A 27114-nucleotide genomic window follows, 5' to 3' on the forward strand; every position below is an offset into this window, starting at 1 on the left:
AAATAACGGTAGTCTGTATATATTTTAATGGATATCAATATTTTCAAAAATAATATTTGTAACTGTTTAGTATACTTAAAAGACTTAAGATTGATTACTTAAACTTAATACTGTGGTACGAATCGGCACACAATGTCATGTAACATATATTTATTTGGCTATTCAAATTTGCTTAAATCATGTTCACTGCTTGATATTTATATCGCATTTAGAGGCGAGATTAAAAGTTCAGTGTAGGATAAAAAAATAAAAATTTTGATTAGACCTCAAACCTCCGCCACCTCCGTCTCTCTTTTATACTAGTTTATACATGGCTTAGTGTTTGTTTGGTGAGATAATCTCCCAGAAGATAAGAGATAAAGTAAGTTGTTCCTGTAGTTGATTCCTTGGTAATTATAGGATTAGGGGTGTTTTAATTAGACAAGAGGAGAAGAATGGACAAGATGTCTTTATTTAGTCAATAAAGAGATAATTATACACAACTGAAAGAGAAAACTAGCCAGGGAAAGAAGGAAAAAAGTTTAATATCACCACAAAAATCAATCAGTCAGTCAATCAATCAATCAATCAATCAATCAATCAATCAATCTTTCAATCAAATAATTAATCAATCAATCGACAGATCGATCTATCAATTAATTACATGCCTGCTGTCCCCTGTGGTTATACATCTTTTTTTTTAGCAAATCGCAGAAAAAAGTGCGTAACATTTATATAGATAACTTGACAACGATTAATATGGTTAACTGCACTAGGTAGTACATGTCAGGGTAAAATGGTCTGCTGTCAAAAGCTACGTGATTTGATCGAGCGAATAACTAACGTTCACGTTTTGATGTCTAGTTCTTTCCGTACACGTTCAGCCTGTAGCATATCTACTCCCAAATTGTCTTAGGGTGCGTCATTTACCCAGCCCTAAAACCTTTATCACGAAGGCACGTATGCCATCGACTTACACTGCAGTCATTTTTACGGCGCCGTCCAAAGTAATGTGTCCGACTGGAAAGAAGCAGAAGATCAGGTTTGCGAGAATGATGTATGCAGCATAGGCTACACGGAGAGTTTGTTGCCTTAGGTCATACATGTATTCGCATTTCAGTAAATAACAGTGTATTGTTGTATTCTGACCACGTACGAAAATTATTAACAATCAACCCTAGAATACATAAAAATTATGATCCGTGTTTTATTGATCTCGATACGATTTTTTATGATTATCAAAATGATAATGGTTTATCTCAATATTTATGACTTCATTATCTTACTGAGTGGTCATATGGATGAGGATTGGGTATTATTTTGCCGTTTTTCTATAAATACAATTTTATCATGCTTCCTACTTGAAAAATCACACAAACAAACACACAAACAAACAAACAAACAAACAAACAAACAAACAAACACACAAACAAACACATACATATATATCCAGGAAAGATGACAAAAAAACGCAACATGGGCAAGACTATCACCAATCCCTGAATACCCATCGCAATCGCATTAACTGATTGAATAGTGTACGACTTTGAAGTGGCGGCCACGGCGGGATGGAATTGACGCTGCACCTTGAATTAAAACAAATTTATCATGATTTTCGTTCGCATTTCGACTTCTTGTTGTATATGTTGAAGCCTGCCTGATCACACAGTGATCGAAACTTATCCATCCCACAAATATATAATGGTACAAACCACTGGTCTTAATTTAATATTCATTTTCAGGTCCTCATTTTCAATTGTTTTTGTACGTATAGTCCGTACAGTGTCTATATATGCACATTGTGTACGTATACCACAGACGAATTGCTTTAAATGATAGATTCACAAACATGGCATGCCAAAATTCCAGTTGTGAATGGACCTAATAATTTGGTTTCATATTAAGTTTTGATGTATATTTCAACTCCCAGTGACCATGGAAAAAAGTAATGAAATGTGATGAAACTTTACATGTATTGTATTGGAGCGTTTACTTCGTACATGAATTGCTTTGGTTGTTGTAGCTATGGGTTGTTGGCTATGGTTTGATGACACGATTTAATATGAGTGCATTGGTGAAAAGTGTTATGGTATTCCTAGTGTATATGTTTTATGAGAAACTGTTCAGATCATGTACAATAGCTATAGCCATAATAAATCTACGTTTTTACCTCCCGTAAGGGTACGGGAGGTAATAAAAGGGGAAGGTGTGTCTGTGTGTCTGTCCGTCTGTCTGTCTGTCTGCCTGTGTGTCTGTGTCATCATTTTCTAAAAATCGGCTGGCTCAATTGTAATGAAATTTGGGATATATAATCTTTAGGGTAATAGCTAGACCTGATTAGGTTTTGAGCCAGATCTGTTAAGGTTTAATTAGAGAAATTTGCATATTAGTGAAATCAACTAATTACGCAATATCTTAAGACTGCATTCTTCAATTTCAATATAATTTAGTACATTCGTTCAACATAACAACATACATTTGTCCTATAAAATTCGTTGATGTATCTTACAGCGTTAATGAATAATTTGCATAATTATTTATTTTTGGTAATTTGGCTATATCTTAAGAAAACTTACTTCAAATTCAACATAATTTAGTACATACGTTAACCATAAGAGAACATATATGTCCTATCAAGTTTGTTGATGCACCGTACAGTTTTAATGAATAATTTGCATAATTAATGATTTTCGGTAATTAGGCTATATCTTAAGAATACATACTTCAATTCCATATAATTCAGTACATACATTAACCATAACAAATTGTGTATGTCCTATAAAGTTAGTTGATGTACTTTACAGTGTTAATGAATAATTTGCATAATTAATGATTTTAGGTAATTAGGTTGTATCTTAAAAATGCAAGCTTCAAATTTCGTATAATATGATACGTACATTATAATAATACGCACCTGTCCTATGAAGTTTGTTGCTACAACTTTTTCCTTTAATGAGTATTTTGAATAATGAATGATATTCAGTAATTAAGCAGTATCATACACTCTTACATACATTAACCTAAGAAAGCAAGCTTGTCCAAAAAACAAAGCCTGTTACCATAGTTTTTTAGTTTAATGAGTTATTTACATAATTAGTGATTCCCTTACCGGAGGCATTCAGTTTAAATCTGGTTAATAATACATTAAGATTAATATGTTACTGACAAATATGGCTAGTAACCAGATATTCTGTCAACTAAGGATTGTACCTTGCTGTTTTTACAATTAAAATCACGACACATGGATCAAACTGTCGTCTGGCTTGACAAGAATCTTGATAACTTTGGTACAGATTAAAATCTGGCTTAACAAAAATCACACCAACTCTGCTACATTTTATCGACGCGTCAGTTCAACAAAAATCTTACCAACACTGCTACATATTGTCCTCTGTAACAACACAAAATATACCAACAGTGTTGCATTTTATCGTCTGGCGCAACAAAATTCTTACCAACAAAGTGCTACATTTTATCTTCTAACTCAACAGAAAGCTGACTAGCATTGCTACATTACATTGTATCGTTTTTCTCGACAAATATCTCTGTTGTTAGGATTGTTGTTGAGTCTGACGATAAAATGTAGCAGTGTTAGCAAGTTTTTTGTTGCGCCAGACGGCGTTTAGTTTCGGGTGTCCTGATTTGCATTGTAAAAACACAAATTATGAACAACTCACAAGAAAAAAGTAAACATACAATAAGGTATACAATGCACAACGCTGTACAATACAATACAATACAATGCAATGCAATGCAATACAATACAATACAATACAATACAATACAATACAATACAATACAATACAATACAATACAATACAATACAATACAATACAATACAATACAATACAAAACTATTATTATAGACCTATACAAAAGGCTACAGGAAAGGAAAGTTATTTCAAAGAGTGGTCAAAATTATGTGTATTAATTAACAGCTTTGAGGAAACAAATTATTTTTAAAAGCACAGAGTAAAGTATTTGAAAGAGCTAAAATGTTATGTGTCTGGTTCGTTTTTAAGAACTTATGATTGTCTCTATTTCCCCGTAGGCGGCTAATAATATCCACTTTATTGGACTTATATAAAGTGATGTCTTTTACAGTAATATTTTTTTAAAAAAATATGATCTTCTCAACTGAGTGACGTACTTTAAACCTACACTAACTGCTTCGACATTTTCATCACAGATATACTTTCACTAAAAATTGCCCAATTACTGATTAAAAGACATCATTGCATGTGTTAATTGGTGGTCAATATTATCCATATGTGATGTAGTGACAAGTTTAATTCTTGAACGAACAATTCGTTTTGAATCTGTCACCATGTTAAAACTGCACTAATTTGTAACTGTACTATGATCTCTCGATCGGACATCCACAATATAGTCACTACAAATTGTTATAAAGTACCAATATTTAGATATCTCTATGTTAGTCAGTGCTCGATCTTATCCGTAAACAGTGAAGTAACAGGTTGGAATCGTGATCGCCGTTGAAGGAACTATTTTTTGCGTGCGGTCCCTAAAATCAGTTTTGATTTGTTGAACCATATCATATACACAGCTACACACACTACGTTCACCCACAGGTGATTCAATACTACTCAGGATGAACGTTATTACGAGTAATTTATTTTAGCTAACAAAACATTTTATGTGATTACTGTCGGAGGGGGAACGCCTCCCACACCCTCCCCACTAGCTATCATGGGGGGGGGTCTGCCCAGAAACAAGATTGTCAGATAAAACCCTACTGACTAAGTATCTCAAACTCCAGTCCAATGTGAGACTTTTTTCGCAAAGCCCACATATATAATCTCATTGTTATGTATGGACGCTGAAGTTGAATTCCACTGTTAGTTTAATGTATTGTATCGTTACACATTAAAATATAATGTAGCCGGGAGGGGGGGGGGCTAAGAAAATGTTATCGTTATTATCGGGGGCCATGACATTTTTTGACAGCGCGAGGGGGGGGGCTGCTCCCCAGGCGCTCCCCCCCCCCCCGCCGTAAATTCTGACTCCAAACTAGTGCAAATTGTTACAGATTGTATCGTTACACATTAAATTATATGTAGCCGGGAGAGGGGGGCTAAGAAAATGCTATGGTTAATATCGGGGGCCATGACATTTTTTGACAGCGCGAGGGGGCTGCTCCCCAGGCGCTCCCCCCCCCCCCCGCCGTAAATTCTGACTCCAAACTAGTGCAAATTGTTACAGACTACTAGACTGATGAAATACAATCCTATGAAATCCCTTCAGTCAAGCTTGTGGTCTGAAGAGGAGCCAAAGTAAAATGGCATTATGGATTAATCGCATTTATACTTCACAGCCCATGCGTCAGTAGATATTATAATATTGTTTTGTTGAAGGTGGGCTTCATCGCTGCCGGCATAACAATTGTCGAGCGCGATAGCATAGCCATATTGACCGATTCCTGTAGACTGATAAATACCAGTATAACCCGGTATGTTCACTAAAGGCAATCGAAACTGTATGGATGAATTGTTACTGATGGTATACTCAGAGTTCTGACTTTCAAGGAAAGACACTAGGGCTGCATTGACACCATTTTGCCCTCCCATTATCGAACACTCACTGCAGGTATCGACGGGTGTGATTTCAACAAGTGTTTCATCAACTCCGATGTAATCAGCAATAAAGACGTCACCCTCTCGTACATAACCACTGCACTTAACTTCTATACATAAAACAGACATAGTGTCCGGTTGAAAAACTGAGGAAGGTATCGATCTTGTTGAATCAATACGAAACCCGTATTCATTACACCAAGTTCCCGTGCTGCTCCTACTTACGGCCTTAAACCTTCCAGTGACACCCTCGACAAGAATCTTTACAAAACATACTCTTTTATTCTCATTCTCGTATGGAAACCAGGAACATTGCGTTCTATCTCTCTCTTGATGGTCTGGGTTGCGGATGTCGTAGTCCTCATATTCATATTCATAGAGGCGATCTGAAATATACAATCATATGGAAAGCCACAACTGACTTAAGTGTGCAATTACTATTATTGTATGTGCAAATACTATGTTATTATGTGCATTCAATAGTTTATTATGTGCTTACCTTAAATTATTATGTGCATACTGTATTATTCTATGTACAGTTACTATTACTATATGTGCAAACACTATGTTATTATGTGCATTAAATAGTTTATTATGTACAGTTACTATTATTGTATGTGCAAACACTATGTTAGTATGTGCATTTAATAGTTTATTATGTACAGTTACTATTATTGTATGTGCAAACACTATGTTAGTATGTGCATTTAATAGTTTATTATGTACAGTTATTATTATTGTATGTGCAAACACTATGTTATTATGTGCATTGAATAGTTTATGTACAGTTAGTGTTATTGTATGTGCGAACACTATGTTATTATGTGCATTAAATAGTTTATTATGTGCAAATCTTAAGTTATTATGTGCATACTGTATTATTATATGTACAGTTACTATTATTATATGCGCTAACACTATGTTATTATGTGCAAATCTTAAGTTATTATGTGCATACTGTATTATTATATGTACAGTTACTATTATTATATGTGCTAACACTATGTTATTATGTGCATTAAATAGTTTATTATGTGCAAATCTTAAGTTATTATGTGCATACTGTATTATTATATGTACAGTTACTATTATTATATGCGCTAACACTATGTTATTATGTGCATTAAATATTTTATTATGTGCAAATCTTAAGTTATTATGTGCATACTGTATTATTATATGTACAGTTACTATTATTATATGCGCTAACACTATGTTATTATGTGCAAATCTTAAGTTATTATGTGCATACTGTATTATTATATGTACAGTTACTATTATTATATGCGGTAACACTACGTCGTTATGTGCATACAGTAGTTTATTAAGGGCTTTCGTTAAGATCCCCCGCTAGAGGGCACACTTTCTCGCCGATTCAAACACGCACGCGCAGACTCGAGTTGCTGTTGTGTTATCCTTTTGTGAGCACGTCCCGTCGTCGTCTAGTCTGTCATGGAGTCCCACGTCTGTTCTGTCAGATTTAGGTCTGTCAGCTTTCACAGCACGTTTCTTGACAGAGGGAGTCACTTTCTCTCATGTGCTCGACATGACTGAGGAAAATTTAATAAGTTTTGGTGTCAGAAGATTGGGTATGACCGACTTGATTTAAGAAGTCGGTGCCGGGAAGCTTTGGGGCGGGCCGGGCCTGGGAGCTGACAGGGGGTCCAACTCGTGCGGCAACTAGATCGCCTCGTGACGTCTAGATCGAGATCTACCGTAACTAAGGGGAGAACCGTTTGATTTCTGGGGGGGGGGGGGTATGGAGGAAGTAGGTATGGGAGCAAATTTTTTTCCCAGTCAGAGTGACAGCAATTTTTTTTTCTACTGTCAGTCCTGCATCAATTTTTTTTTCAAATGGAGTAGCAGTGCAATTTTTTTTTTAATTAATCATTAAGTTTGAATGCGTTGTTCATACTTATACCACGTCACAATGGTTCACAACTGTACCTCTAAATAACTTGTTCTGTGCAAGTAGAAGAATTAGCAGTTAGTATGAAAGACGTCTGTTAAATTACAACTTTAAATTATAGAACAGTTCCAAAATCAACTCTGATCAGTACTAAACTTGCTTTTCTTTGAATCAGTCAATTCCTGTAAGTTCTCAGGGAAGATATTATTTTTTGTATTTCGTTATATTTGTTGTTCCTCAATTTTCATTCTCAACTTGAGAAAGATTTATTTGTACATCTTTATAAGAGATTTATATTGAAAGAAAAACACTAGATTTTAACACTAGTCTATTGACTCCTGTCTTGTTTTTTAAATTGTCTTAATTTACAGAAACCAAATAGTCCCCTTCAGATATTGACTGTGTCATTGAGATATTGCAACAAAAATCCTGAAATATGTTTTCTTGGGTCAGAAAAGGAAAGGAAAACTTATTAAATTTTCCTCAGTCATGTCGAGCACATGAGAGAAAGTGACTCCCTTTGTCAAGAAACGTGCTGTGAAAGCTGACAGACCTAAATCTGACAGAACAGACGTGGGACTCCATGACAGACGACGACGGGACGTGCTCGCAAAAGGATAACACAACAGCAACTCGAGTCTGCGCGTGCGTGATTGAATCGGCGAGAAAGTGTGCCCTCTAGCGGGGGATCTTAACGAAAGCCCTTAATAAACTACTGTATGCACATAACGACGTAGTGTTACCGCATATAATAATAGTAACTGTACATATAATAATACAGTATGCACATAATAACTTAAGATTTGCACATAATAACATAGTGTTAGCGCATATAATAATAGTAACTGTACATATAATAATACAGTATGCACATAATAACTTAAGATTTGCACATAATAAAATATTTAATGCACATAATAACATAGTGTTAGCGCATATAATAATAGTAACTGTACATATAATAATACAGTATGCACATAATAAAATATTTAATGCACATAATAACATAGTGTTAGCGCATATAATAATAGTAACTGTACATATAATAATACAGTATGCACATAATAAACTATTAAATGCACATAATAACATAGTGTTAGCGCATATAATAATAGTAACTGTACATATAATAATACAGTATGCACATAATAACTTAATATTTGCACATAATAAAATATTTAATGCACATAATAACATAGTGTTAGCGCATATAATAATAGTAACTGTACATAGAATAATACAGTATGCACATAATAACTTAAGATTTGCACATAATAAAATATTTAATGCACATAATAACATAGTGTTAGCGCATATAATAATAGTAACTGTACATAGAATAATACAGTATGCACATAATAACTTAAGATTTGCACATAATAAAATATTTAATGCACATAATAACATAGTATTTGCTCATACAATAATAGTAATTGCACACTTAAGTCAGCTGTGGCTTTCCATACAATCATGTATATTTCCGTAACCATTGGCTCTGCAGATGTAGCATGTTAGGAAATGTGAATAAATATAACATGGCACGGTATAACTACTTCCTATTAGTTCATAATAATTTAACAACACAATGTGACAACCATTGAATGTGATCAATGTCAATGTTGAAGGCCAGTGTCGGATAAGGATTTAAATTTAGTTTATAAAATAAGATCCAGAGATAGATGCTTTGCAGAAATACATTCTAGGAAACGTTTGTCTCCAACAAAAGAATGGTCCAAGTAATTGATATTGTTCCACTGTATTACAGTAAGCACATAATTATTGCAAAAAAAACAACAACCAGAGATTAAATCATGGGTTATGCTCTTCTTTCCGAATAATTTTATATATATTGTATAACGTCTGAAAATATTTTAGTCCACTACAACCCAAGTTCGAACATGTATAGGTTTTTTTTTACAAGTAGATCGAAAACCGTTTTACAAAAGTTGACAATTGAAACTAATTTGACAGTCAGTTATAATATAGAACAGTTTAAAAGTCGTCATTTAAATGAAGGAGGTGGTGGTGGTGGTGGTGGTGGTGGTGGTGGTGGTGGTGGTGGTGGTGGTGGTGGTAGATAATCAACTACAAATAAAGTATCTTGTCATACACATAAACAGTATAGTATATGAAATCATTTCATGGAAGTTAGAATGATACTGTTTATGTAAGCAAATACAACAAATACACACAATGAAATTATAATTTTGATAAATATTCACCCTTTCCGATAACCTATTTGACTCTATAGTACTAAATAGTTTTACTGATGACAAGACACAATTTTCTGATATTCTGAAAGTGTTGACGTGTGACGCGAGGTCACAGTGAACTCTCCGCTGTTATGAAGTACTATCTAATACTTTCGTTTCGCGAATAGTATTCTGAGATGAAATACTGACTAATTACAGGCAGCTGAAAGTGCAATGGCGCGATCAATTGAATTGTTTAGCTACTTTTCATATTTGTCAATATTGTTTACATTAAATTAAGGAAATGACACTCTTCGGTTTATTCATTATTGGTGTTGATGATTTTATCATCCAACCATTTGAGTATTGTATAATTTATTATGTGTTCATAAGAATTTAAAATTGGAATAAACTCTGGATTCACTTTAGAAGGGGGCGAGCTGAAGGCAACAGCTACAGGCCTAGACTATAGAGCTTCCATCTTCTAAAAATGGTTCTAACATGAATATTGTGTAACATGAGTTAATTCCCTAAAGTCCAAGTGATCCCGTGTGCAAGTGGAGATATGAGAGTTACATGATCTGCCAGCTAGAGATCAATTAAAGGGTAACTCTGATAGAGAATTAACGTTAACATTTGAGGTTGACGTTAGACAGTGATCAGTAGAAAAATACGACATCGGGCATTTTGTTACGCGAGTTTGCTAATACAAAAACATTTGTCCACGTGTTTTTCTTGAATCTTTGAACAGTCAACCATCATGTAAATACATTATAAAGCTACTTCGTATATTGTAACAATTGCGTTGAGAGTCTCAATAAGTATATAGAATTGACCAAACACACAGCTTTTCTCTGAACGATGGATTATTCGGATGATAAGTGGACGTATAGGGTGTCGCAGGAGTCGAGTCATTGATACATGTTGATAGTAACATCCCAACATATAAGCGAATATACATTGATGACGTTGTTCTCATTTTTATACACTCAATACAGTCAAGCGTGTGTTTGGATACTGAACGGTACAGCATTGAACATTACAATTTATCCCTAGCCTTATATGGTATTAGTGACGTCATCAGAATTTGAATATGGTCTAGATTGTTTGACCAATGCAGTTAGTGTCTCTTTTCCCAGGCACCTGATAGAAATTTGCCTGAATGCCTGAATTTCTTGCTGTTTGCCTGAATTTCATAAATGCATGGGTGCTACAGATAATTTCTCCGGATGTCGTTACCACTTGGCCTCGGTATCAGCACGGGCTTACATGTGGTCGGATTATAGAAATCATAATCTTAATCACATAATCCAACATCGTATAATTTATTCGAAAGATATAAAATTTGCTATAAAACTTTTCAGTGATCAGTATCTTATGACAATATATATCTCCTTCCTTATTTACCTGTACAGGTAGTCGAGGTTGTGCCATCCGCGGTAGGTGATGTTTCCGGGTTTGTTGACCCCGGAGCTGTTGGTGGCAACGTTATGTTGTGGTTTGTTGGCATCATAGGTGTAGGCGTAGTCACTGCTTCAAGTTTCTCACGAGTCAAGTTAGTTAAAATGGCGGTGATTTTATCCACCTCATCGTGAAGATTGTCAATTTCTTGCTGTTGTACAATGTTTACTCTTTGTAGATCACCTATTTCTTCTCGTAACGCGGTCAATTCCATGATAGCGTCACTCACTTTCGGACAGACACCATCGTCAGGTCGAGGCACGAGGAAAGAATACACGCAGCGATCACCAGTTGCAACATACCTCCGTGCACTGTCAATACAGTTGTATGGATATTTTACAGTCGGTTGCAGCAACACTTCCTGAATCAAAAACGACGTTGTCCATAACAAGTAAAGGTAAACTCGAATCATGTTGGACATCAGCTGCAGAGAGAGTGAGAATTCTAATAAACCTGGTCTGAGGTGACACTTATTGTCGGTATGCAAAGTTTCACTTTTCCGGGTATGACATCAGCACTTGGCGCAGGTTGATTATATCCTTAAAAAAACATTAAAAAGAGAGAGAAAAAACAATGTACATAATTACTTAAGCGAAGGTGTGTTATCAAGTTTGGAACGTAACTTTGAATAACAAAACTCGGTTACAACCAGGGAAAATACGCATTAGATTTTAGGGTCGCGTAAGGTCAAAACAACGACCTTTGACCACAAGATTTATGTAGCGACAAACAAATATTTCCTAAAGTGATCTGAGCGATATCTCACCATACTGAAAAAAACATCACAGGAAAAAGTGTCAGAATTTGGAATTGAAAAGTGGGTTTTTGACACGAATCTGATTTTAGTGTTAATCAGTTACCATTCTCGTCCACCTTTTGTTTCAAATTTTAATTGCGCAAATCAACATTAAAATATACCATTTTTCAAGCAAATCTATTGGAAAGTGTCGTAAATCAATATTCGTAAAATTCCCATTTTGATATCACTATTTTGCGTTTTTAATTTCGCAATTAAACGTCACGGTGCAGTAACTTTCAGACAATTTTGGGTTTGAAGCGAAAGTCATGTATAGTGCAAATCAAATCAAAGCAACTCTAAACGGGCAACAATGACACAGTCGGTTCCATTTTTACGACGATGACAATCACGGTAACATGATGTGTACTGTTTTACGACCGTCTGAACCGTTTGATTTACTACATTTCCTTTAATGAAATCAACAATTTTGAAAAAAAATATATAAAGTATCTGAAGAAAGTCGCTTTCAGTTCAAAGGCACTGAAATATGTTACAACAACCTAGACAGTGAATCTCATATTTACGACACCGATAAAGTTGAAATTAAGATTAAGATATTTACAGCACCCAATTTCTAACGTTTTACGACCTTCTAAACCACTGATTTTACTACATATCTTTCACTCCGCATTTCGTCAATTTACAAAATGGGACATCTTCAAAGCGTGCTACTCAGATGACAAAGTCAGTGATCAGAAATTAAACCAGATGTCTCCATTTTTATGACTACAGTATGATTTTGACTCGATACTGCACATACGTTTTATACACTCTCTTTCACGTCAATGCAAATATCATTTTTAGTGAATCATAGGTATTTAGAAGATGAAGTATTTTACTCTTTTGACTACCAGAGAGGATAACGACTATTTCCATAGTTGCAAATATGAGGGTTCTTTAATACATCTAGTGCTGTAACGGTTATTGTAGATCAAATACATATTGGAAAGTCAAAGTTCAACACCAATATTACTTATTTTCAAACAACTGTTTCATGGTCCATAATCAATAGCAATTGAAGGGTTTCCAGACTAGTTAAGCTTCTGGTTGTGCATGTGATTATACTACAGCGGCAATCGAGGTTTCGGCTAACTAATATAAGGCACAGACTACTGTTGTTGTTGTTTTTGTTGTTGTTGTTGTTGTTGTTGTTGTTGTTGTTGTCTATGTGGTAGAATACAAGTTGGTGATAACAGTTCCTCTGTAGTAAGAAGGAGTATTTTCACCCTGTGATGAAGACAGTATAATTAGATGTTATGGCCCATATTTTTCTTTGTTTAGCAGTGGAAAATACGAGTTACCTGAGGGGTCTTTGTCACTACGAGTCGATAGACGATTAATGACAATCCTCTTAAGTCACCAGTAACATAATTATATCAGCGCCAATAATATCAAAGAAAAATCGGGGAAAGTAATGGCACTTTTAACGCTTTGACTCATATTTCGAACACAGCAGAACCAGTGACGTAGACATGCGTCGTCGTGACGTAGAATGACCATATATTCCACATTTTTAGTTCTACAAGGCTCGTGCATGGTATAAATATTAGAAATCCCCAAAAACGTACACTATATGATCACGAATGTCATCAGGAACGCTACCCTACTGTGGTCAAAATTACAAACCAACATCCATTCAATAGTTTATATCATCATGTCACAACAACAGTATAGTTTGTGTTTATTTCAGTGAACCGAAACCTTGATAGTCACTGTCATATTCGTTGCCATTGTTGATTAAAACAATTAAAGTGATTTTGACACTAAACGTTTATCAAAGTAATGACATTACATACCATTCAATATGTCTCTATCAGTGTTTCCAATACACACTACTTGTCGAAATAGCTTACAACTACATGGGGTTTGACATATATATATATATATATTATATTATATTATTTATATTAATATTTCAATAAATATACATATATTAAATAATCGATTATTAAAAATATTTACTAATATTAAAGTACATGACATATATATATATATATATATATATATATATATATATATATATATATATATATATATATATATATATATATATATATATATATATATATATATATATATATATATAGTTTTGGTAGTACTGGAACTCTTTCTTGGGTGTAACTCGGAGTTTCAGACACTGATGATCGCAATATGCGTGAAACTCCGAGTTACACCCAAGAAAGAGTTCCAGTACTACCAAAACTATTACGCCCTGCCACTGCGGTATAGAGCACTGTCTTAGCAGATTGATACTCACCGAGTTATATATATATATATATATATATATATATATATATATATATATATATATATATATATATATATATATATATATATATATATATATATATATATATATATATATATATATATATATATATATATATATATATATATTAACTTCTTGCTTGAACTAGGCAATATATACTTAGAACGTAAATTCAGGCCACATCAATTGCCACGCTTATTGATGTCAACAGACAGATCGTCTTACCAACAGATGGATTACGCATTTGATAAAGAGCACGAGTTGTAGAATGCCAATCCCTTCAAATGATATATCCATGGCAACAAATCCAGAAATGTCCATACACACATGATATAGGTTAAGGTAGGGATAGGAAGTGAGATACGAATAATTACAATGACTAAATACAAGCAATGTAAGCAAAACATAGATATGTCTAGTTGTCTATTAAACCTATCTGGAACTTAAAGAGGAAAGACCAAGAGTATAGCGTTGACTGGTCAGTCATCACACATATGACTTCCTATTCAAATGTATCGAAGCAATGTGTCCGTTGCCTGGCGGAAAAGCTATGCGTCATATATGCTGACAAATCTAATTTGTGCTAAATAAATGTTCAGAATTAATATCAAAGTGCCGACACCAAAATAGATAAGCTTATGTATAGACCAACTTCCACTGTGGCATCCATACCATGTGAAATGGAATTTTTGAACTTTGAATTTCGAACATCATAGAAATATACTGTTAGTGTCGATTGATGATCGCAACAACGTGAAACACTGTGTAACGGCTGATGTGTGTGTATATATATATATATATATGTGTGTGTGTGTGTGTGTGTGTGTGTGTGTGTGTGTGTGTGTGTGTGTGTGTGTGTCACATGGTTATTATACCCATCCATACCGCTATCACACACATATAATATATTATATATGTGAAACCCCTGCGACAATCATTCCCTGCCAGTGTCCCTTATCACTGTGTTGAATATATAACCAGTTGCATCTGTCAGGTGGTTTTGGTTAATCAATAGGAAAGAACAAGTATCAATAATCCATTTTGTCAACATAATTGAGGTCCTTGCCTCTCTTTTCGTTGCTGGATATTTCGATGTAGCAATAGGGACACTTTTCCCCGAAGCTGTTTAGTTGGTTAGATGTCAACGCGTAAACGCAGAGGTGACTGGTCGGCTCTTTATTGGGAATTGGTCTAAGGTAAAATACCTTTGGAAGGGTAGAACTGATACTAACTTGCTGTAGGCAGAGTTGGTCATTTCATTAGTTTACGTAATGAATTTAAAAGATTCTTGCACAGATGAAGGTTAATTGAGATTTAAAGTAACTTTATTGAAGTGAGGATCTACATTTGAAATACACGTACATTGTTTTGCTTTCAAGGTATCAGTTCATCAGATTAACCTCGGTTTAACTTACCTTGACATCTATATCTGATTGCCCACGATTAGAACTTTGCCTTTCTGCTAGCCAGTAAGATACGTAGTGCTATTCTGACCTGACCAGGCTTCCCTTTTCAGTGGTATCCGATCGGGTGGTAGGACGTGTTGTATGCTACATTTCTTCAAGCTTACTTATTTTTTGTGGAAAATTAAAAATAGTTGGAGCTTACATAGTGATTTAATGTGTGAAGGCAGGAAGGAAGGAGGCAGGCAGGCAGACAGACAAACAAACAGATAGACAGGCAGGCAGGCAGACAGGCAGACAGACAGACAGACAGACAGACAGACAGACAGACAGACAGACTGACAGACAGAGAGACAGACATATAATATGACAACAATTTCAATCTAGTGCTTTTGATGTTCATAAAGATTGAAGCATAGAGTAGGTATAAACACATAAGATGAGTCAAAACAATTTAAGAAATTAGAATTTCTTTATTTCTATATTACAGAATGTTTGACCGTTCGATTTTTTGAACTTGTTATAATACATACATACATACATACATACATACATACATACATACATACATACATACATACATATCAAATTCTTTTATTTCCAACTTACATGAAAATACCATGTACAGGTAAAGTATTTTTTATAATTCCTTTACAGAATACACACACAATACCTTGCAGGAAATCATAGTGACTAGTGGACGAGTTTCTCTTGGTCACCTATGAAAAACGTTCACGTGATATCTGGTTGTTATGGTACCTACATCTCAATCTCCAAATTTTGTTAGAACCTATTATCGAGCTTACACTACAATATTTGGTTTTGATGGATTTGAAATTCCTTCTATTTAAACCAGCTTTGTAAACCAATTGTGACTTTATGTTTTATGATGTACATTTCCGAGACTTCCAGTGACAATGACTATTATTTCTGAACGAAAGCCTGTAGTGTTTATTTCTAGTGAGAGTGGAAAATATTTGTCGAACTTCTTCGGAAAACATATTGAAATATGTGCATCAAAGGGTACGGACACTTCAACTAATATTGCATGTTTGTTCTGTTTATCGATGATAGTAATGTCTGGTCGTTTATGCTGATGTTCAATTTTAAGTCCTCATATGGACATCAAACATTTCAGGTTTTAAAACAGTGTCTTTAAATGTCTCCTTGCCAGGATTACTGTTCGCGATTTTACCGAAGATTAAATCAACTATTCTATTGTGTCTTTGTTGGTATAGTTTCTAGAATTTCGTACAGCCATTCAAAATGTGTGCTACTGTTTCAGTGGGATGATTGCATATTTTGCATGATTTAGTGTACGACTCTGGATAGTACAGGGTCATGAGACTTTCGCACTGCAGTAGCTGTAGACGACCTCTCGCGACAAATGATCTCAGATTATCGTCAATCTTGTGATTGTTGAGGTAAGTGGACGATACACCATGGTTTACTTTCCCTGCCTCTCGAGTCACTCTTCCCTGTGAAGATTTCGCCTGAAACACGCCTGAACGTATGTATGTATGTATGTATGTATACGTATGTATGTATGTATGGATGTATGTATGTATGTATGTATGCATGCATGTGAGGATAACATGTTAACATATGTCTTTGCAAGAACATTGTCTCATTCATGTTTACCACAAGCAAGCAAACAAACGCACCGGTGTGTTTTCGAGGGCTGTATGTTGCACTATCCACATGTAGAGTTTATTTGTTCGCGTGATATATTGTATCATATCATCAGCGGAACATGACGACCATATATACTTACTGCACTCTTTAAATCATAAAGTTTACCACTTAAACCTTAACCTACTCCTAACTCTTACCATGCCAATAAAAATTAAAACATAATTCTTACATATTGCAATAAACACTTGGAAAATGACACATTTATTATCAGCTATGTGATGTACAGAAAGTTCCAGTATACGTACTTTCGGGATGAGATTACATATAAAAGTGAAGAAAAATCCAAACATTGTGGAGAAAAATGCTACAAATATCACTTTGGATTTTGGATCTATGAATGAAACGTTTTGATGAGCCTGGCAGATGTGGCAGCTTAACCATCAACCCTATAACATAGATAATTAATTCTAGAGTTAAAACACTGCAACATAAGTGTTTTCATAACAAATATCTTATTCATATACCAGGTTCGAAGGAAGGGTTTTCTTGTACGTACGCACTCAGGTATGCACGCACGCACGCACGCAAACACATACACATACACATACACATACACATACACATACACATTATCGCATTATCACATTACACATACGTTTTCTTATACACACACACACACACACACACACACACACACACACATATATATATATATATATATATATATATATATATATATATATATATATATATATATATATATATATATATAATAGTATATATGTGTGTGGGGGTGTGTGTGTAGACAGACAGACAGACAGACTGACTGACTGATTTACGCTGGGAGTGACGTGTTTCCAGGTATATTTCAAATGTCAAGATTTATCAAAAGGGCAGATAATATCCCTGTGAGTTTAGTACTAAGGGCCATCATTCAGCTATGACGTACAGCCATATGCCACTTATCTAGTCTCTTAGGAAGTGTCATGATATTTAACTCTCTGTACGTACGTATGCCCACACAAAAAGAAAACGGGGAATATTGCCTTCTTTATAGAGAGCATAGGTCTGGACTTGAAAATTATAGTATGTGTACTGCATAGTCTCCAAATGTTGTCCCGATTTCGTTTACGAGATCAAATCGACATGTCGTCGACATTAAAATCTCTGAAATAAAAGTGGTGATAGCCGAGTTCTCTGATTGTCGTGATCGAAGGTAATTGCGTCCTGTAAAACATTAAATACATATGCGGGTTTTGCATTGCGGAAAGTTCTGCGCATGACGTACTTGATAGCAACAACACAATCACCAGACTTCTGTCAATCACTTTCGAGAGCAATGATCATGTGAACGCTGATTTATTTATTTATGTATTTATTTATTTAATTTGCGGAGGTTTAGAATTGATTTTTTTTCTCTTATTTACTTTGAATAATAACTTCTCACATGATGTAGAGTATTCTTTTCTGACTAAATATTCACTCTAATTATTGACTGAATAAAGATACGCCTTGTCCATTCTTCTACTCCTACCAAATCAGCTTATCTAAATGAAAACATCTCATATTTTATAATTACCATGGTATCAGTTATTCCATGTGCCACACACAAAATAAATGAAGAAAAAACAGTCTATTACGTTTTCGCTGATCTCTGTGGTACAGTCCCGGGTACGGAGGGCAGCACATTAAGGCATGTACTGCTCCTTGTAAGAGATTAATACTAAGCAATCAGACACTCATCACCTACCTACCTAGACAAGGTCATTTTTCAGACTATCACCGAATAAATAAATTGTCAAAGTGCCTACTGTACTTATTTCGTATTTGAAGTGTAATTCTACCTAGTGTTAAAGATTGTATCTAAGTCACTTCGTAGCAGACAATCTAACGTTAATTGTGCGCAATTAGCTATATCATCTCTATCTCTGTTTCATCCTGTTTTCCTATACGACTTGTGAATTCTCTATATTTTAATTGCTAACTGTTTCAGCTTGATTTGTCGTTGACATTCCTAACACTGTACTAGCGAAGGCCCTGATTGTGTTTTATTTTTAAAAAATGGAAAAGAATTACTGATTATGTCCGCCTTTATGTTTTACAGGGTGATACATGTAGTCAGCGTTGATTGAAGAATGGAAATCACCGTCTCATTTGTACACAGTGACTACCTATATAGAGAAGATCGACTTTTGTAACCTGATTTCATTCAAATCGCGCCCATAGGCGAATCTTTGATGAGCAATCGTGATAGAACTCTGTGACGAGTGAATTGCAAGGCCATTCCTTGAATAAATCTGGTTTCGTGACGTGACATGTACAATTGCAGCTTGAAACTCTGTTGACAGACGTTTTTGGCTGTATCAACTGGTGTTATTCATTTGCGCAACCATTTGAAACCAGTACGCTATTCACCAGATCAAACAATTCCCGTTTCATCATGGGGTGTTCGGATTCAACACACGCTGTGAGTCAACGGAAGGTGCCTTCCAATAAAACTCCAAAGACGCCAAATATGACGAAGGCAGCGACTTTCACAAGCACGGAAATTCGTGTTCTGCGTACTACGTGGCCGGCCATGGCCTGTGACATGACAAAGAACGGAGGTATGATATTTTTACGGATATTTACCGTCGCTCCTCATGTGAAAAACTTGTTCCCCTTTCGTTACGTTCCAGATGACATCTTAATGCAGAACGAAACCTTCAAAATGCACGGACGGAGATTCATGCAGTCAGTCGGCGCCGTGATTGAGAATATCGATCACCTTGACGGGGATGTGTCGATCCTTTTGTACGACTTGGGTAAGCGACACAGAGACTTCGATGACCTGAAGTTGGACTACTTTAACCTCTACACGGACTGTATGCTGCATACCTGGGGAAGAGTCTTGAGTACTGAGGAACAAAGCGAACAGTTCACTCCGGAGGTGAGAGAAGTGTGGAGAAAAGTATTTGACTTCATCATTGGTCGTGTAAAAGAAGGGTATACCGAAGAGAAAAGTGGAAACGACGTGAAAAACACGACTAATGGAGGCGTGAGTTAAGATGGAAACAAGTCTTGTGGATATATATATAGTGAAGATACAACCTCATTTGAACGAGTCTCTCAATACGGAAAATATATATCTTAAGAATTGATTGGAAAGCGACCAATGGATAGTTTCATTATTTATGTTACTCGCCACATCCATACTTGAAGTGCAAGAGGAAAATATATATTTACTGTTAACGCCGTAACTGAACATATTTTTTAGAAAATGTTTTGTTACATACAATGACTTACTCATAGATCATAAACCCTGAACAGTATTGAATCACCTATGGGTGAAAGTATTTTTTATATCTGTGTATATGATAAACAAAATCAAATTGATTTTCGGTCCGTACCCAAAAATAGCGATCGCGATTTAAACCTGTTATTGTAATACTAATGGATAATATCGGCCACTAATTAACATGTGCAATGTCTGATTATTGGTATTTTAACACTTTTCAGTGACAACATTATTGTTGTTGCTTGATCGAAAAACGATCATACTACACGTTGACAACATAGCGACAGATTCAAAATCAAGCTTTTGCTCAAGAGTTAAACTTAAAGTTGTCACTAGACAACCTACGGATATTATTGACCAGTAATTATCAGATACAATCATGCCTCTTTATAATTAAATTGACAATTTATTTTAGCGAATACATCTTTGGTTACTTGATGAAAAAAATATGCCAGTTGCAGTTATAAGTGCTAGGGTTATCTTCTTGTTCTATGTTGATATAGTGAGACAATATATTTAACCATGTTTCATCTTTTTCCAGCTTTTTACGCTGTACGTTTATTTGTATTTTCAGCTACATTAAGTATACTATAAGGTTCACATGGGTATGTGTCTAAGGGGATATATCAATACATATTTTACTAACAAAACATTACCTTTGATTTTAAGGTTATATACACTGCCTAAGAATGATGTGCTAGCGAAAGTAATCTTAGACTAAGAAATTCATGTGAAGTTATGTTATCAATAGTACCTCAGACCACTACTACCATACTGTATGTATGTATGTATGTATGTATGTATGTATGTATGTATGTATGTATGTATGTATGTATGTGTATGTGTGTGTATGTACATTGTATGTATGTATGTATGTATGTATGTATGTATGTATGTATGTATGTATGTATGTATGTATGTATGTGTGTGTATGTATGTATGTATGTGTATGTATGTATGTATGTATGTATGTATGTATGTATGTATGTATGTATTACTAGGTATGGGTGCATGCATGCATGCATGCATGTATGTATGTATGTATGTATGTATGTATGTATGTATGTATGTATGTATGTATGTATGTATGTATGAGCAAGTGTGCGTATGGTTGTGGTTGTGGGTGAGTGTGCTGTATGTTTATGTATGCATTACTATAAACAAATTTTAAATTAGCACTATACAATAAAAACGTGCTTATCGAGGAGATACGTCAAAATAGATCATTCTGAAATGTTACAATGAACGATATACTAGACTAGTATACTACTGTGGAAATTTGAATCATGTTATTGGCAAACTAATAAAATAATCACAAACTTAAACTATCGGTAATTTGATCGATGAATTACACAAAGCAGTGATGACAATGTGAATATAATCACCCTGTAATAAAGACAGTGCACGTATAAATACTGAATGAGCTGTGAATAATGCATTGAATGTGCGACAACCCACTTGAGGAAAACTTACTATCAGAGACGCCACCTTCAATCATCGCAACAATAGCTTTAGTTGCCGTCGTAGTTTGCCTATAGCTTGATTTCTGCTGTATTAGGTTGAACGTTTGAAGAGAGGCATACCAACTTCACGGAGTGTCCTTAAATGGTGATTTTTAGTATACTGCCTAAATTACAGTAGAAATGATGTCGGTTTGGTATTTCAGTCATAGGACATTACAGCTAAAATGATGTTGGTTTGGTGTTTCAGTCATGGGACATTACAGCTAAAATGGTGTTGGTTTGGTGTTTCAGTCATGGGCCATGACGTTTTTGACACATAGCTAGACATATTTAAACTGTAGACTAACAATAACAGATATAATAATCACAACAGGATCCTTTGCCCAATCACATTGAACACTAATACTTTCAAAGTGCAGTAGAAACAGGCTTCAAATGTTACACATGGACTTGACGATTTTAATGGCTTCAATTATTTATTTTCCAACTGATAATCAACATATGAACTTGACTACTTCTACATCCCACTGTGCATGGCACTTTTGCAATGTTTCTTTTGCATTAGAAGTTGTCGGAGTGTCTGAGTAAAACAATATGTTACATGAATGAAACACCAAACCAACGTCATTTTAGCTTTTACTATAATTTGTAATATATCTACTTTCAAACTCGTTTTGAAGTGTCATTTTAAAAAATAATATTTTTTTTTTGCCATTGAAATCCAATAACTGGATTCATATATTTTATCATATACGAGTATATTCACTATACGAACAGCTATCAATATTGAATCGTTTTACCGCCAATGTTTGTTATATTGTGTGTACAGCGTTTTGTAATAGAAATCGCCTAGATGTATGTATAAATACTCAAAGGTAACAAGTGTGTTCAAGTGGTAGCACTTACGGCGATTTATTATAGATATATAGAATATGAATTAGTAAACTTCTAACGATGGGAAGATGTGACTAAGGTGACATTAGTTATCAAGTATTATTTTTAACTTTCCAAATATGTTTAACATTTATGGCACACCATATCCATCCATATTTCTTGCAAAACAATTCTATAGATTCGAGCTTATATTATATCTTAATTCTTTGGTAATAAAGATTTTCGAAAAGTTATATTTATATCTTGTGTTTTGTGAAGTAGTACTCTAGTAGGCATATTATTTATGATTTCTGTATTTTAATATATTAAATAAAGACTCATTATCTAATACTTGATTCTTAATCTTGTAGTGTGCAGTGATATATACCCTCACCAAGTGACGAGGTTCATATTATAAAGCATAGTCTTGTAGTAAGACCTCGGAACTGTGCTTCCGAAGGTTACCGGATAAAACCGAAAAAATGATGACAGTACAGTACGCCACGCTTGGCTAGTGCAAATATTAGAATAACCCCAGGGTCTAGCAGCTAGATTAACTAAAGCTACGCAATATTGACAGCTGTCATTACGAAAATAGATAAGTCACGGTGTTCGTTATGCCTCAACTGTAGGGTCATTGTATATTCACGTTCTCTAACTCTATTACAGTGTAATCTAGATTACCTTGACGTTTCACTCACAGGACATGAAAATTAATTTTGCTTGCATAAAGCTAGACATATTAGAACTCAAGTAGACTGACTGCCATAACAAAGACCACACACACACACACATACACACATACATACATACACACACACATACATACGTACATACATACATACATACATACATACATACATACATACATACATACATACATACATACATACATACATACATACATACATACATACACACACACACACATTTGGAAAACAATGGAAAACCTGCACTAGACACTCACACATGAAAAAAAATCATAAAATAAAATAAAAAATTCTACCTACCCCACTTATTCTAAAATTGAAAATAACCGGAATCTCAAAAATGTTTTATGAGGCCTTAAGAGTGCATATCACTAATATAGTACAGTAATTTTGATGTCTTGACCAATCAGCTCTCTTGATTTGCACCATCGATATACTGGTATGATATAATTGTCATTTTGAGCGTTTTATTCTCCTGGTTACCAAGGACAAACCCCGAAACAATAGAAAGCACAAAATTCACAAATGAAATATCAAAAACAAAAGCCACTGGTCTAAAACCACGCAACGTATAGTCAAAGTAGATTTACACCACTTGCTTACATCAGAGCTGGATAAAATATACTGAGAAAATTAAAGGTCCTAAGGGACCGGACAGAATTTACGGCAGGGGGGGGGGGGGCCTGGGGAGAAATTATCTCTGACTTGTTTTTTTTCCTGGCCCCCCCATCCACTGTGACCAAAATTTCACAGCCCCCCCCCTTTCAAAAGTATAAAAATTTCATGGCCCCCCCCCCCCAAAAAAAAGAAGAAAAAAAGTGCACAATATCCTGCCCCCTACAATAACTAAAAAGAGTACAAATTTTTTTGTTACTGTAGCACAACTGTAATATTTCTTTTGGTACTACTATTATGTTACTATTTCAGCCCAAACAACTTAGTAGTTGTAGAGGAAGTTTTTTAGAAAACAAAACAAAATAAAACATTTTGACCATACATGTAATCATACACATGTGGTATAATCTTGTTTATTTCCCAACTAGACACCATAAGTAGTCATCACTTAATACCTAGGCATTTGATGTGGTGGTTTTAACTGTCATTCACCGATACATACACAGAAACACAGACACAGAGTAAACACACATTCACATGCGTGATTTGTGAAAAACTGTAGTGGGGACATTTGTGGGGAGTATCTAAGGACATCACATCACCTACATAGTGTATTCAAATATCTATTTATACTCATAACACAATAACTATCTAATGTCAGACATTTGTGATGTCATGAAGTGCTAGCAAACTAAGGATTTTATGCACACTGAGGTCTGACAAATATAGCTTTCACTTTCCTACACCAAATGCATTACCAATACACATGTAAATGTAAGACATTTGTGACTTCATGAAAGTGCAAAGAAATTCAGAATGTTGTGGAATACTTAGATGTAATCAATATGCTTTCAGTTCCAAAACCATACATATTTAAACCTATAGTGTCAGGCATTTGTGACTTCATGATGGGGACAGCAAATTCAGAATTGTATTCAATACACTGTACAGTGATCAGATGAGTATATACGGCCAGAAGGCAACTACCAAAGTTAGTGCAAAGTCACTGATGAAAAAACACTTAACACCACGCAGACATCTAAATGCTTTACAATATTTAGTACAGATAGATGCATTTGATGATGCTGAGGAGGGAAATAGTTTAATTTTACTGGTTTTAGATAGAAAGAAAGACAAGTCTTGCCTCACATCTTCAGACTCTAGTGAGTCTGAGAGTGAAACTCAAGCATAGTGTCAAGGAAAGAAATAAAACACCTATCTAAATCAGGTCCTATGCTAGTATATATACATATATATATATATATATATATATATATATATATATATATATATATATATATATATATATATATATATAAAGAAATGCATAAGGAACTAATAAACATATTATATATATATATATATATATATATATATATATATATATATATATATATATATATATATATATATATATATATATATATATATATATATATATATATATGTATCCTTGATGGTAATTACACACTGAACCTGTTTCCACAGTACTAAAATGTATGTATGTATGCATACATATGTGTGTGTGTAAGTGTGTGTGTGTGTGTGTGTGAACAACTTGGAGTATATAAGAGTAATGCAGGGTGTATCAAATTAATCTTGAGTAGTGTTTTTATGCTTCACTAAATAGGTACATACAAACGTACACACATTCATTTTAATACATAAATGAAAGTGTAGACATTCAATATTAAAGGCGATATCAAGTGCTATCTCATGCAATGCTAAATTTTCTAACATATTAATTTTTTTCAATGACAAAATATTTCGCGGCCCCCCCCCTTTCAAACCATGAGAATTTTCATGGCCCCCCCTTCAAGCCTCCCATTTTTTTCATGCCCCCCCCCCCCCAATTTCTCCCCAGGCCCCCCCTCTGCCGTAAATTCTGTCCGGTCCCTAAAGTTGGGGTGAAATATGAATCGACTTGTCAATCATACGATGGCTGTACACCTAAACAGCAGTGTCACAATAATGGTGTCAGTGTCCCTAACTTACACAGATAATTTTCGTAGGTATCGGCAACTGCAGGAGTTGATCAATTGAGATAGCGTTCCATCTGACAAAATGCGAGTATGTTACAGATTTTGATACATTTTTTACACACTTCAACACACAGCACTCACAATGATTTCCTCTTCTGTGACTGTTATGACATCTTCAAGGTTGTCTTTGATAATAGGCCAATGCAAGTTACTTCACCAACGGAACCTATAAGACCATCTGCGACTGTATCCGGTGGTCCGGGTAGTGGGATACGTTTGCCAGCAGCAAATGATTTGGCACACTCATCTGCATTAAGTGGTTCAGCTGCATAGATCTTGATATTCGGTTTCATCATCTTTAACGATGCCACAGTCTCAGTGACAATGATTTCCTGATTATTTTAAAGAGTAGCTTATGTCTTCCATCACCATGAACTGACACCATTAAATAACGTTAACATTTCTGATTAAATACCTTGGAAATATATTTGATAGAAATTTTATATACCACATGCATAACTCATCCTCGGTAGTATAGTGGTGAGTATCCCCGCCTGTCACGCGGGAGACCGGGGTTCAATTCCCCGCCGGGGAGGTTTCTCTTTTATCGATGGCGCTCATCACATCAAACAAAATATCTTATTTTCGCAGATAAGCAAATGATTACTTTTCCTTCTCTAAGGAGCTCACGGCTAGGTATATATACCAAAGTATTTTTTACGACTCGCCTTCCTTCGATAAATTTATTTCACTCTTTTAAGTTATCTAAATATACCTTTCATGCTATCAAAAAGCGTGATACAACAGTGGCTGACCTCAACATGTATTATCTATTACATGGCAACATTTATTACATGGCAACATTTATTACATGGCAACATTTATTACATGGCAACATTTATTACATGGCAACAATGGCTGACCTCAATGGTTGACCCATTACTATGGTTACG

The 27114-nt window shown here is 34.9% G+C and overlaps 2 protein-coding genes and 1 non-coding gene across 3 annotated transcripts in view; 2 read left to right on the top strand and 1 right to left on the bottom strand.

Moving 5' to 3' along the window:
* The window catches only part of LOC144449836 (uncharacterized), a 34261-nt gene extending 22681 nt beyond the window's left edge, over positions 1-11580 (bottom strand). The window contains exon 1 of the mRNA XM_078140410.1: positions 11082-11580. Within this exon, the coding sequence (XP_077996536.1) occupies positions 11082-11556 (475 nt within the window). The 5' untranslated portion in view covers positions 11557-11580. The remainder of the gene's footprint in view (positions 1-11081) is intronic.
* Positions 11581-19681: 8101 nt separating this feature from the next.
* LOC144449768 (cytoglobin-2-like) lies at positions 19682-20287 on the top strand. The gene has a single exon (XM_078140344.1). The coding sequence runs from the start codon at positions 19682-19684 to the stop codon at positions 20285-20287; it is 606 nt and encodes a 201-aa protein (XP_077996470.1).
* Positions 20288-26684: 6397 nt separating this feature from the next.
* Trnad-guc (transfer RNA aspartic acid (anticodon GUC)) lies at positions 26685-26756 on the top strand. The gene has a single exon. It is a non-coding gene; the product is annotated as a tRNA-Asp (tRNA).
* The last annotated feature ends 358 nt before the right edge of the window (positions 26757-27114 follow it).

Source organism: Glandiceps talaboti, chromosome 18, assembly GCF_964340395.1.
Source record: "Glandiceps talaboti chromosome 18, keGlaTala1.1, whole genome shotgun sequence".
NCBI lineage: Eukaryota > Metazoa > Hemichordata > Enteropneusta > Spengelidae > Glandiceps > Glandiceps talaboti.

Coding starts and splice junctions, on each gene's coding strand:
- LOC144449768 (XM_078140344.1), top strand. CDS start 19,682: ATGGGGTGTTCGGATTCAACACACGCTGTGAGTCAACGGAAGGTGCCT.